The 13,793-nt window shown below is 39.0% G+C and overlaps 3 protein-coding genes across 3 annotated transcripts; 2 read left to right on the top strand and 1 right to left on the bottom strand.

Annotated features, from left to right (window-relative positions):
• Positions 1-387: 387 nt before the first annotated feature.
• Positions 388-2,892, top strand: LOC133796515 (cytochrome P450 86B1). The gene is made up of 2 exons (XM_062234066.1): positions 388-1,741; positions 2,175-2,892. The coding sequence occupies exons 1-2, from the start codon at positions 443-445 to the stop codon at positions 2,577-2,579; spliced, it is 1,704 nt and encodes a 567-aa protein (XP_062090050.1). The 5' UTR covers positions 388-442; the 3' UTR covers positions 2,580-2,892.
• Positions 2,893-3,133: 241 nt separating this feature from the next.
• On the bottom strand, positions 3,134-5,510 carry LOC133796517 (uncharacterized). Its single transcript, XM_062234068.1, has 7 exons — positions 5,046-5,510; positions 4,857-4,887; positions 4,632-4,650; positions 4,218-4,315; positions 3,927-4,025; positions 3,520-3,692; positions 3,134-3,411 (listed from the first exon to the last, which is right to left on the bottom strand). Exons 1-7 carry the CDS (start codon positions 5,388-5,390, stop codon positions 3,325-3,327), a joined length of 852 nt encoding a protein of 283 aa, XP_062090052.1. The 5' UTR covers positions 5,391-5,510; the 3' UTR covers positions 3,134-3,324.
• A 125-nt stretch (positions 5,511-5,635) lies between these two features.
• Positions 5,636-12,155, top strand: LOC133796516 (uncharacterized). Its single transcript, XM_062234067.1, has 2 exons — positions 5,636-5,769; positions 6,891-12,155. The coding sequence occupies exon 2, from the start codon at positions 9,096-9,098 to the stop codon at positions 10,107-10,109; it is 1,014 nt and encodes a 337-aa protein (XP_062090051.1). The 5' UTR covers positions 5,636-5,769; positions 6,891-9,095; the 3' UTR covers positions 10,110-12,155.
• The last annotated feature ends 1,638 nt before the right edge of the window (positions 12,156-13,793 follow it).

Below are 13,793 nucleotides of genomic sequence, written 5' to 3'. Positions count from 1 at the left end.
CCGCTTCACCCACTTCTTATCCTCCTCCTATGTTAATATTTAGTACTACTCATGATCAACTTGTGGTGGTGTTTATAGAAAAAAAAAGCATTAGTTCTTAAGTTCAAAAGGGTGTCAATGTATTCCTTGTTCATATTTGACACTCTAACTCACAAAAACCCTAGTTATTTCCACATTTGGTTTGGGTCCAAAAACAAATATTCCCAACTTAGAAAAAACTTATTCTCAAGTTTAAGTGCATGTTTGTATATGTACTAAACCATTCACATAAAAAACCACTCCAATTATTCTAATATACAAAAGGTTAATTTGGCCACACTCGGAGACCACACACAAACTATATCAGCTCACCAAATAAAAACTACTACTAATGCTTGAAGCAAAGCATACACGCCAAGAAATCACCTTAGTAATAGTTACTTTACACAGCGCCATATAACTCATGTTTACTCACCTTTTCTCACATATTAATTACTTCTTTCCCATGCAAAGTTCTCGTCTTCATCATCCCAACACCATGAATATCACAACCATCACCACCAACTTCACGGCCGATGCCGCCGCTGCTGCCACCGGAAAATTTGTCTTCCTCCGCCATTTTCAACTCTTGGAGGTTTTCGCAGCGGTCTTCGTGTTTATTGCCATTAACTCGCTGAGGCAGAAGAGGAAACAAGGCTTGCCCGTTTGGCCAGTTCTTGGTATGTTGCCTTCTTTGGCGTCTGCTCTCCAAACCAACATGTATGAGTGGATCTCCGACGTTCTCCGAACCCAAAACGGTACGTTTTGGTTCAAAGGACCATGGTTTAGCAGCCTGAACTGTATAGTCACCTCCGACCCTCGAAACTTAGAGTATCTACTCAAGACAAAGTTCTCTAACTTTCCTAAAGGGCCTTACTTTCGTGACACGGTGCGTGATCTTCTCGGCGATGGAATCTTCAGCGCTGACAATGAAACTTGGCAACGACAAAGAAAGACGGCGAGTATTGAGTTTCACTCGGCCAAATTCCGAAATTTGACAACTGAGTCTCTCCGTGAGTTAGTCCATGCTCGGCTGTTACCGGTCTTAGAGGACTCCATCAAACAGTTGGCAGGGATAGATCTTCAAGAAGTTCTCTTGAGACTAACGTTCGACAACGTTTGCATGATCGCTTTCGGGGTCGATCCCGGTTGCTTGCAAAAGGGGTTGCCGGAAATCCCATTCGCCAAAGCCTTCGAGGACGCCACCGAAGCCACCGTGTTCCGGTTCGTGACTCCGACGTGTTTGTGGAAAGCCATGAGGTATTTAAACGTTGGAATGGAGAAGAAGCTGAAGGAATCATTACGAGGAGTGGATGAGTTCGCCGAGGACGTGATTCAAACGAGGAAGAAGGAGCTTTCGTCACGTTGTGATGAGAAGAAGATGAGGTCAGACCTCTTGACTGTGTTCATGGGGTTGAAAGACGAGAACGGAGAGGCGTTTTCGGACAAGTTTTTGAGAGATATTTGTGTGAACTTTATACTGGCCGGGAGAGATACTTCTTCGGTGGCTTTGAGCTGGTTTTTCTGGCTTATTGATCGGAATCCGGTGGTTGTGCAGAAAATACTTGAAGAGCTTTGTAAGATATTGGGGGAGAGAGAAGAGCTTGAGAAGGGAGATATGGTGGTGTTTAGACCAGAGGAGATTAAGAAAATGGATTATTTGCAGGCTGCTATTTCAGAGGCTCTCAGATTGTATCCTTCGGTTCCAGTGGACCACAAGGAGGTAAGGAGATAAAAAAAAAACATTATAGCTATTATTTTTACTAATTACCAACATTAATATATATCTAATAATAATAGGTGAAAACATAACTTTTTTAATGTCATTTACAAAATTGACTTGTTTTGCAGTGTGTTCGACAAAATTACCTAAAACCCTTAGTGATAATTTATATAATAACTCATTAATAGTAAATATTCCCTAAAATGTTGTATTGATTCCATTTGTTTTGAGTGTTCATAAAAATGATAGTAATAGTGATGATAAAGTTTTTTCATTAAAATACTAAATGGAAAAACTTAGCTGTGAAAGGCAATGCTAATACTATATTGACTTATTATGAGGTGTTTGATTTAATGCTTTGTTCACTTTTTCAATGTATACAATAAATGATCCCCTGAGTGTTTTTATAACATTTTAAGGATAAAATATGTAGGTGGTTGAAGATGAAAAATTCCCAGATGGAACAGAGTTGAAAAAGGGAACCAAAGTGGTGTATGCAATATACGCCATGGGAAGAACAGAGGCCATATGGGGTAAGGACTGCCTCGAATACAAACCGGAGAGATGGCTCGGCCGTGACGGGCGGTATATGAGAGAATCCGCCTACAAATTCACGGCATTCAACGGCGGACCTCGCCTGTGCTTAGGCAAAGACTTTGCTTACTACCAAATGAAATTCGTGGCCGCTTCAATCATCTACCATTACCATGTCAAGGTTGTGGAGAACCACCCTGTGGTGCCTAAGTTGGCCTTGACCATGTACATGAAGCATGGCTTGAAGGTCCATCTCTCTAGGCGTGACCAGTCTGCGCTTCAAAATTACTACTTCAAAGGTTGATTAAGATACTAATGCATCATCATGTTATAATAATGCAGCACTTAATGTGCCTTTTTTCTTAGAGTTTTATATAGATATATATATATATATATATATGCAATACATGGATCTTATTATAGGCAAGTGTGGAGTGATATGACCACTAGAGAAAGTTGGATTTCAAATAAGGGAGTGGTCATGTGGATACTGTATTGTTTATAATTAGTTTTAGTCATATGTCGTTTGAGGTTGTGATTTGGAAAATAATCTTATTTGATTTGTAATGATTATTTGTTTATATGTCATTATACTTTAAAGAATCTTCTCAAGCAAATTAAGGTTTCTTTCTTATCAGTTACACTTGTCAGAAAACAGTAGTCAAACTGACTTTAGAAGAAAATGAGAAAGACGGCATGGAAATGCAAAACTGTCCTAGGATTATTCAAAAGAGCAAACCTCCTATGTTTGGTGGGTGGTTGGTTTAAGAAGTAATGACATGTTTTCTGAATGAAAAAGCTATTTCAAAGTGGTCATTGACTACTTGTTCAGCTATCCTATGTGCTGGTGCAAGTTGGTAAACGACAATCAGAAAACTCACCTTATTTTAGGCATTAAAAGTTACAATCATGAATCATCCACCTTCATTTTTATTTTACACTATTTGTATATAACATAATCCATCACAATTTGAAATTGAGACTCAAATAATGTTAGAGCTAGAGACAACACATTACATGGGGAGTTATAGTAAGTCTCTCTTTCTGCTTCAAGCTTTTCCATTCCATTCATCATAGAACTCTTTAAGATAATCCTCCATGAATTTGTGCCTTTTCTCAGCCCTGCTCCGTCCAGCCTAAAGCATTCATTTCAATATTTTCTTGATTTTTGAACATATATATAAAAATAATTAAAAGGGTGTAGGAAAGTACTCTCTGTTTTCAACTTTTTCTAACCATTGTACCTTGGTTTTCATCATATCCTTAAGCTTAAGAAGCTTCTCATGGAAGTGGTTTACAGTAGTCTGCTCATCTTTTTTCATATACTGTTCCTTGGATAAGTCTAACCGTGGCTGGATGTTAGGATCATGGAGAACTCTGTTCCTGCTTCCGCCAAAAGTAAAGCACCGAGCAATTCCTGAAATCGAGAGAGAAGTTATAGCTGCGTACCATATAGACACAACAGAATTTGTTCCAATCTTCAAAGCATTTAGCATTTCAACTCAAAAATGATATTAAAATTCCAAAGCAAGGCTACTAGTAAACATCACAAGGTCATTGTGTACAACTTACATGATGACCTCACCTTTATTCCTAAGTATATAAATCAAATAGTTTTAAAAGCAAGGAAATTATCAAAGAAACATATTACCAATAGCACCAATTGCATCCAGGCGATCAGCATCTTGTACAACCCCAAACTCTACAGACAGTTCACCAACTCCATTCCCTGAAACCTCCTCTTTGAAACCTGCAAGTTGAAAAGAGCACAAAATGTTTAGTACACTACAAGGTTCATACATATATGATGAAATAGACAAGTTATTGATTTAAACAGAAACTAGAATCTACAACATAGCAAATAAGAAAGAAAAAAAAGCTATAAACAGAACAAATAAAGCATGATAACCATTTATAAAATGACAGCATTAGAAAGGCTTACCCATGCCCTTAATAATCCCCAAGATCGTACTTTTCATCTCCTCCTCTATTCCTTCTGCCTCCAAAAAATTCTCAACAATTTTCTCCTCAGATGGATCTCTGCATGTCAAAGTGTGCTCAAAACCATTATAAATATAAACATGCCAAGCAAAATACCAATATAAATTGAACAATCATGACTATGAGAGGAAAAAAGGTAAGTCATATAGCCTGGTAAACCAGAATGTAAAAATTTGAAAATAATAATCCAGAGACAAATTTGAGAGGACCTGACCCTACATTGGTGATGCACATATCCAACAAAAACAGTGCCATAATTCATAAGTAATTAAATGCTTCTTTATTTCTTGCACAGAAAAGTAATCTACGCATACTGCACTAAAAATTCAGCAAGAAAGCAAGAGCAAATACGAACCTCAAGTATTTGTAATCACCTGCAATAACCAAGCAAAAACTGGGATATTAGTAAATTCCATCAAAACAAAGAACAAAAGTAAGTTTAATCATGTGTAAAGTCAAAACTTCTAGCGTAATGGATGGTCTTAGAAACTTGTTATTTATTTTGCCATGAAACAACACAACACAGCACAGAGCTAAACAAATAAATAAATCATATATCATAATATAGTTGGGTACAAACCTATATCATGGAGAAGGGCAGCGAGCTCAACCTGTCAAAGAAAGAGATTTGAGGGTCAGAAAGATGCCAGGAATCATTTTCATACGACTATAATGATAGAAATTTTGACTATTGAAAATGGGCAAAAAATATAAACCCAGAACCCTTTCTATTTTATTTAAAAAAAATCACAATATTTGGTGAGTTTACAATTTGCATGGAGTGTGGATTGGAAGAGAGGCCTTCATCTTGGGCGAGAGAGAGAGCGAGATCTCTGACCCTCCAAACGTGAGCAGCGTCGTGGGAAGCGTCGTTCCCTTTCATGGTTTTCTCCACCAACTTCTCTGCGTTTCTGACTGTCTCACTCCAACCCATTTCTCTCTTCTTCCACCCCAAAATGGCAGAGTGAGCGCCTCCACAAGTACTGAAATTCTGGTTTTTGAGTTTGACTGAAAAAGCCCTCGTGTTTTTTACTTGGTGGCTACTCCATGGAGAACAAGTCAAACCCCTTATCCTCAACTCAGACCAGTAAGGAATATGAACATCCATGGCCATGACATCACGTCATGACCATCATTACCCATACATTTCAGCTGGAAAATCTCACTTTCTACACATAATATAGTCACTCTCGTAAAAAAATATATATATCACCACTATTCTCAATCTTTCAATTTGATTTCCCTTCTACCAAAAACACTCAAAATTAAACCTCATTTCTCTCTTTACACTCTCAATTTTTTTTTCTCTCTCTCTCTCTCACCCTCTCTCTCATACCTAACAAGAAACCCCAAAATCGCGTTGAGCCCAACCCCTGTCGAGCATCTCAAGCGAGTAACTCTGTCGACCTCCATCTACTCGAGACCCACGGCGACTCATTCCCTTCGAACCCGAGACCCACGACACATTTTTCCTCCCACAGCGACAAGCAAAGGTTAGATCTCTAACTCAAATCCATTTTTAAGTGAAATGCAAGTTGAATCTGTAATATGTGGAATGGATTCGTTAATTTTGTGGGTTTTTTCTGAGTTTGAACCAGTGGCTCGATAGGTTCGATAGTAGCTCGATAGGGTAGTATGAATGCTTAGATAGAAGCTCGATATGAGCTCGATAGGATAAGTATAAATTGCTCGATGGGTCTGTGGTTTTAGATAAAACGGGCTTGATAGGCTCGATAGGAGCTCGACAATCTCTATAGTTTTAGGGATAATGTTGCTCGATAGGCTCGATTGTAGCTCGATGCATGCTTGATGGTTCTTTATGGAGACAGATTATGCTTTTCTCGATAGGCTCGACAGTGGTTCGATAGTCTCGATGGGTTTAGGGATGATGTTGCTCGATAGGCTCGATTGTAGCTCGATGCATACTCGATGGTTCTTTATGTAGACAGATCATGATTTTATCGATAAGCTTGATAGGGTTATGTTGTAGCTCGATAGAGCTCAATGACAATGTTTACTTAAGTTTTCATATAATTTTTTTAATTTTTGCCTGATTCTATTTACCTGAGGCACCACCCGTAGCGGTGCCAATAGTTGAGCAGTTGCCAGAGGCTAGAAGAAAATGGGAACCTCTTTATGAAAGGTTCAAAAAACAGCAACCTCCAGTTTTTTAGGGTAGTGCAGATCCAGCTAAGGCAGAGCAATGGATGAGCATGATTACCACCATCCTTGACTTTATGAGGGTGTCTAGTAATGAGAGGGTGGCTTGTGCCACGTATACGTGATAACTCTACAAAATAGAGTTATTTTACCATATTTTATATAATAATTGTTGCTTAATTCTTGAGTTTTTAATTGATTTATTAAGTTTTTAAGTAATTTTGAATTTATTGGGTTTATTTTGATTTTATATATTTTTGTGTGTTTTTATAGTTATTTTGTTGTAGTTTAATTATTTGAATTATTGAGTTTAGTTAGAAGTAAAAAAAAGCACTTTTGTTGATCTTTAATGTTAAATTAAATTAAGTTGTAATTAATGTTTTCAAAGAATTAATATGGTTTATTTTATAATTGAAAATATATTATCATGACTTAATTTATATTTATTTTGTAGAAATTATGTGGTATTTTTTTAGCTCTTGAAAGCAAGAAAAATGAAGGAAAAAGTGGTATTCTTCAAGGAAAAGTAAGAGATTTGGTGTTTTTGTCCAAAGGCCCAAAACCAGCCCACCTCTTGTCCCATGGCCTATAAGCCTCTTGGAGCCGCCTGGAGCCGCCCAGAGCCACACGCCTGGAGCTGCCAGCCAGCCAGCCACCAGCCCAGCCACACGGGCCTGCCTCCCAGCACTTGGGCTTGCTGCTTTCCGCCCACCTCTACCAGCAGCCCTTCAGCCATGCTCAACCAGCCACGTGGGCCTACGAACCACCCCAGGCCTGAGTCCAACAGCCACTTGCACCAGCCACCTTCCCCTTCTCCTTGAGCCCAATTTGTCCCATTGTCCCTTGTCCCTAATGTCTAAAAATGTCATATTTTTACCCAAACTTTTCCACAAATTTTACCCCAAAATCATCTTTACATCCTAAAACTTACCTATATTTTTCATATTATTATTAATTTAATCAATTTAATTAATTTAAATTAATTATTTTAATACTCTCATTTTGGCTATAAATATAGAATTTTCAAGACCATTTGGGTATGCTTATTTTAGAGGAGGACACTACAAAATTTCTACACTTTCAAGACCACTCCATTATCTTCATCTTTTCTTCTTTTTAGTCATTTTTTCTGAGCTTTTAGAGAAAAAATTTGGGGGTTCCTCCTCCAAATTATCCTATTTATGTTTGTAATTTTTTTAATTTGTAATTTCTATTCTAGTTATGAGTTTCTAATCTTTTTAAGATCACTAAGGTGATGATGAAACAATATGTAACTATATAGTATTTATGTTGTATGTTGATTTCTCATTTTGTGCAATAAAGTTTATGGATTTTCTTCTTCAAATATTTTCTTTCATCTTAAATATCTTGTATTTTTTATTGTTAGAACATATTTATAATTTGTTCTTCATTAGTGCAAAATCATAATATTCTTTGATTAAGGTGTGCTATTAAATTGTGCACATCAAATGCTTAGAACAAAAATATTATGTTTGCTTTATAAATAATATTTATTGATTTATTTATTATTTCATTAGATTGATTTACATTAAATACTTTGAAATTTTAATTTTAAAAGTGAAGATAAATCCTACAATTCTATAATAATTTGTGCTTAAATAGAATATCTAATTTGAATAAGTGATAGTTGATTAATTTCTACTATTAATGAAATTTGGAAATCAATGTACTTATAAATATTATTGAACTTATATTTTGTGGATTCTAATACCTTAATAATCTTCTTTCACCATCTTGATTTATACTATTAATTTATTTTTATTTATTGTCTTAAATTTCTTTATTATTATCTCTTATTTGATTTTCTTGTCACAAATTCTCATCAATCTTTGGAGCTAGGTTAGAATTTATTAATTTTGATTTAAAATAGTTTTCTTTTTTATTTTAGACAACTCATTTGGGTTTGATCTCGTGCTTACACGAACACTATATTTCATATACGATTCGTGCGCTTGCGAGTTATAAATTTTTAAAACATACATGTTTTGGGTCCATCAATATGTTTCAGGATGATGCCCGAATTTGGTGGGAAGTATATCCAAGACCAGAAACATCAATGCCCTGAGTTGGGAAGAGTTTCAAACTTTGTTCAGTGAAAAATATTACAATGATGCAATCAGGGCTGCAAAAGGCTGAAGAGTTTATCAGATTACTTCAAGGGAGTCAGTCAGTGACTGAATATGCTCTGAAGTTTGATAAATTGGCAAAGTTTGCCATGGAGCCGGTGCCCACTGATGGGACCAGAAGGGAGAGGTTTCTCCAGGGGCTATAGCCTAGATTAGCCCGGGATGTTCGTATCACTAATGTAGCTGGAGTTACTACTTATGCACAGGTGGTGGAGAAGGCGCTCACAGCTGAGAGCGCAGAGAACAAAATCTAGTGAGACAATGCAGCCAGAAGAGAGTTGAGGAGGACAAGTCCTCCATTTATGGGTTTAGGTAGGGGCGGAGGCCCCAGTGATCAGAAGAGGAAGGCTCCTGATACCTTCCCAGCTCCAGGCCCTGACAAGCGACCATGTGGTATTACAATGGGCCGCCAGGGTGGCAGGGAAGCCTGAAGGACTTATCCAGAGTGCCCTAGGTGCAAAAGACGCCATTTGAGGGAGTGTATAGCAAAGGCTTGATTTTTATGTGGGGCAATGGGACATCTCAAAGCAAGAAAGGAAGAACCCAGGAAGGCGGACAGCTCGGCCCCAGCTCAAGTGTTCGCATTGACTCAAGCAAAAGCTGAGGCTTCACCCTCAATATTTATAGGTCAACTTTTGAGTGGTGGAACCCCTTATATTGTTTTGATTGATTCTGGTGCTACACATTCTTTTGTTGCTAGTAGAATTATTAATAGACAGTGTAGACCATGTGATTATTATGTTGTGGGGTTTGGGACCTTATTACCCACTGGGAAGTTAGTAGTATCCAGGAGATGGGTCAGATCTTTACCAGTGATAGTGGAGGGCAGTGAGTTGTCAGTTGATTTTATAGAGTTAGTTATGACTGACTTTGACATGATTCTGGGTATGGATTGGTTAGTGAAGCATGGGACAACTATAGATTGCAGAAGGAAGATGGTAACCTTTGAGCCTGAAGGTGAAGATCCTTTTGGATTTTTTGGCACTATGCATGGACCCCGTATACCTATGATATCTATTTTGAGGGCTAGAGATCTATTGCAAGGAGGTTGCATAGGATTCTTAGCCAGTGTGGTGGATACCACTCGGGCCATGCCAGTGGGACCAGAGGAGACCAGATTAGTGTGTGAGTTTCTGGATGTGTTTCCAGAATATTTACCAGGGTTGCCACCACACAGAGATATTGAATTTGTGATAGAACTGGCACCAGGGACGGAGCCAGTGTCTAGAGCACCTTATAGAATAGCCCCAGCAGAATTAAAAGAATTGAAAGTACAACTACAAGAGTTGTTAGATTTGGGTTTTATCAGACCTAGTTTCTCACCTTGGGGTGCACCAGCTCTGTTTGTGAAGAAGAAAGATGGTTCTCTGAGGATGTGTATTGATTACAGAGTACTGAATAAGTTAACAATTAAGAACAAGTATCCTCTGCCAAGGATAGATGATCTGTTTGATCAATTGCAAGGTAAAAGGGTATTCTCAAAGATAGACCTTCGATCTGGTTATCATCAGCTGAGGGTCAAGTAGGGAGATATACCGAAGACTGTTTTTTGCACTAGATATAGGCATTATGAATTCTTAGTCATGTCTTTTGGATTGACTAATGCCCAAACTTCTTTTATGGATTTGATGAACACAGTGTTCAAGGATTATTTGGACCAGTTTGTGATCGTCTTCATCGATGATAATTTGGTTTATTCTCAATCAGAGTCAGAGCATGAACAACATTTGAGATTGATTCTACAGAGACTGAGGGAACACAGAATGTTTGCAAAGTTCAAGAAGTTTGAGTTCTAGTTATCATAGGTATCTTTCCTTGGGCACATTTTCAGTAAGGAGGGGATTAAAGTGGATCCAGCCAAGATTGAGGCGGTCAGAGATTGGCCAAGGCCAATGAATGCTTCAAAAGTTAGAAGTTTCCTTGGATTAGCAGTTATTATAGATGTTTCATGGAAGGGTTCTCTAAGAACGCTACTTCATTGACTGAGCTGACACATAAGAATCAAAGGTTTGTGTGGTCAGACAGGTGTGAGAACAACTTCCAGGAACTGAAGCAGAGGTTGATTACAGCTCCAGTTTTGAGTCTTCCTACAGATCAAGAGAAGTTTGTGATATAATGTGATGCCTCACATCAGGGTTTGGGTTGTGTTCTGATGCAGTCAGGGAAGGCGATTGCCTATGCCTCACGTCAACTGAAGGAGTATGAGCAGAGATATTCCACTCATGATTTAGAATTGGCAGCTGTGGTCTTTGCATTAAAGATATGGAGGCATTACCTTTATGGAGAGAAGTGTGAGATTTATACTGACCACAAGAGCCTGAAGTACTTCTTCACACAGAAAGACTGGAACATGAGACAAGGTGTTGGCTGGAGTTAGTAAAAGATTATGATTGTGAGATCTTGTATCATCCAGGAACGGCCAACGTGGTAGCTAATGCTTTAAGCCGGAAGGGTCCGGGACAAATTTTTCAGTGCGAGGCTGATATCTAGAGAATTAGCATAGGATATGACCAGAGCTGGTATAGAATTACCGATAGGCCAATTGGCCAACATTACGCTACAGTCTATGCTGTTGGAGAGAATCAAGGAAGGTCAGTTGGGTGATCCACATCTGACCAAGATTAGAGAGGATGTTTTAGCTGGAGTGTCCAGAGATTATATAGTGTCTGAGGTGGGCTTGTTGAGATACAAGGGTTGGATATGTGTTCCGTTAGACACTGCTATGAGGCGGGAGATTCTGGATGAATCTCATACTACTTCTGTAATGCCCCAAAATCCCTAATGAGGTTTAATGGTTGGATTAGTAGGTCGGGATGGCCATAATTGATTTATTATGCCATTAAATGATTATGTGCATGTTTATGTGAATTATATTATAATATGATGTTAAATGCATGCATGTGGGTCCACATTTCATGACAGAGGCATTTTGGTAATTTGGCCCGTTGAGGTCGTAATTGTATATTTGTATGCATGTTGGTGAATTATTGTTGAGGCCACATTATAATGTGGATTTGTTCGAGCCATTTGGCATGAGGCGATCTTTGAGTACAAGTTAGTGGTTTGGTCATAACGGGATTAAGTTCGGGGCTCGGGGTGAGTCTCGGGGTAATTTGGTGATTAGAACGTTGCCGGGAATTTTAGGGTAACGGGATATGAATATTGGTTATGACTAGGTAACCGCTAAGGAATCAAAAGGTCGATCGTTCTCAATGGTCGTTCTTTTATTATTTCTCGCTCGAACTAGAGGTAAGAAAACTGCACCCCATATGTGACACGCATGGTTATTATTGAGGCATGTTAAATGCGTAGCAAATCTTGCTTACTTGTGAATGGCACTGACTTATTATTCAGAATCGGCAATGGTGACTGTGAAGCTGTGACTTACTAGTCAAGTTCGACAGTAGTACTGAGCACTAATAGTATGTTATTGACCTATGAGTCAAGAGCGGCATAAGCGTCATGAACGCAGAGCCAAAAAGATTAGATCTAATCGACATCAGCATTGAATGACTCACTATGAGCATTAATGCCAGACCGACCCCAAGTTCGATGAAAACTAAAAGCGCTTGTCTAGTTCCATGACTAGTCACTAAAAGTCAGGGCCAGAAGGCCCAGGTGACTGCATCGTCACATGGTTAAAGGTACGAAACCCACACTAGTGACTCCATGGTCACTCATACTAGTGATGCAGTCACTCATTTGTGAAGGGTGCAGAACCCACATTAGTAACTTACACATCTGTTACTCATTTGTTTGGGGCTATAAGCTCTGGATGATTATCATGATCATCATTTGATATTATATACATGCAGTAATGAGTTTTCTTGCTGGGCTTTGGCTCATGGGTACTATGTGGTGCAGGTAAAGGAAAAGAGAAGCTCACCCAGCCTTGAGTGAAGGGCTTAGGTGGTGATGTGTGCATATGCGGTCGCTTGACCACCACAGCCAAGGAGATTCTTAGAGGAACTAGGGGGTTAACCCTATTTTTGCCGCTTAGGTCGGCGGGTTGTAAATTTTACACTGTAATGACTGTTTTGTATTGTAAATAACTTGTAAACGCTTTTATGGGCCCATGAACAGTTTTATGTTTTAAATAAAATATATCATTTCCTTTTGATTGGTTTTCCACCTTAACCTATTAATAACACCTAGATGCACGTTTATAACCAAAGAACTCGATTAGCGAGTTAAGCACGGTTCAAAGCTCACAGTAATGGTCTTGGAGTAACCAGGGCGTTACAACTCCTTATTCTTTGCATCCAAGCACCACGAAGATGTATAAGGATGTGAGATCATTGTATTGGTGGCTTGGGATGAAGAGGGATGTAGTGGAGTATGTGGCTAAGTGCTTGACATGTCAACAGGTCAAGGCTGAGCATCAGAGGCCGGCAGGGTTATTACAACCTCTAGACATTCCAGAGTGGAAATGGGAAGACATCATGATGGATTTTGTGGTGGGATTACCCAGGACTGTGGGTCAACATGATTTAGTATGGGTTATTGTGGATCGCTACACCAAGTCAGCTCACTTCTTACTAGTGAGGACTACATATACAGTTGACCAGTACACAGATCTCTATGTGAGAGAGATCGTGAGCCTCCATGGAGCTCTGAGGTCGATCGTGTCAAATCAGGACCCCACTTTCACTTCCAAGTTCTGGGGAAGTTTACAGAAGGCCATGGGAACATAGTTGAAGTTTAGTACTGCTTATCATCCTCAGACAGATGGATAATCTGAGAGGACAATCCAAATATTAGAAGACATGCTGCGAGCATGTGTGCTGGACTTTGGTGGGTCCTGGAGTAAGTATCTACCTTTGATAGAGTTTTCCTACAACAATAGTTATTAGTCTACCATTGGTGTGGCACCTTATGAGATGCTGTATGGTAGGAAATGCAAATCTCCCATTCATTGGGATGAGACAGGAGAAATGAGATATTTGGGTCCTGAGGAAGTTCAGAGGACCAGTGAGGCCATTGGGAAGATTAGAGCATGAATGCTTGCTTCTCAAAGTAGACAGAAGAGTTATGCAGATCCCAAACACATGAACGTGGGGTTCTAGGTAGGAGACTATGTCTTCCTTAGAGTCTCGCCATGGAAAGGGGTGAGAAGGTTTGGGAAGAAGGGCAAGTTGAGCCCTAGATTTGTAGGTCCATTTGAGATCCTGGAGAGGATTGGTGAGTGTAACGCCCTGGTTACCCCAGAA

This window comes from Humulus lupulus, chromosome 8, assembly GCF_963169125.1.
Source record: "Humulus lupulus chromosome 8, drHumLupu1.1, whole genome shotgun sequence".
Classification (NCBI taxonomy): Eukaryota; Viridiplantae; Streptophyta; class Magnoliopsida; order Rosales; family Cannabaceae; genus Humulus; species Humulus lupulus.
This window is presented reverse-complemented; position numbering and strand designations above follow the sequence as displayed.

Coding starts and splice junctions, on each gene's coding strand:
- LOC133796517 (XM_062234068.1), bottom strand. CDS start 5,390: ATGGCCATGGATGTTCATATTCCTTACTGGTCTGAGTTGAGGATAAGG. Junction 4,888..5,045: donor ATCCACACTCCATGCAAATT/GTAAACTCACCA, acceptor TTTCTTTGACAG/GTTGAGCTCGCTGCCCTTCT. Junction 4,026..4,217: donor GGGGATTATTAAGGGCATGG/GTAAGCCTTTCT, acceptor TTCAACTTGCAG/GTTTCAAAGAGGAGGTTTCA.
- LOC133796515 (XM_062234066.1), top strand. CDS start 443: ATGTTTACTCACCTTTTCTCACATATTAATTACTTCTTTCCCATGCAA. Junction 1,742..2,174: donor TTCCAGTGGACCACAAGGAG/GTAAGGAGATAA, acceptor TAAAATATGTAG/GTGGTTGAAGATGAAAAATT.
- LOC133796516 (XM_062234067.1), top strand. CDS start 9,096: ATGGGACATCTCAAAGCAAGAAAGGAAGAACCCAGGAAGGCGGACAGC.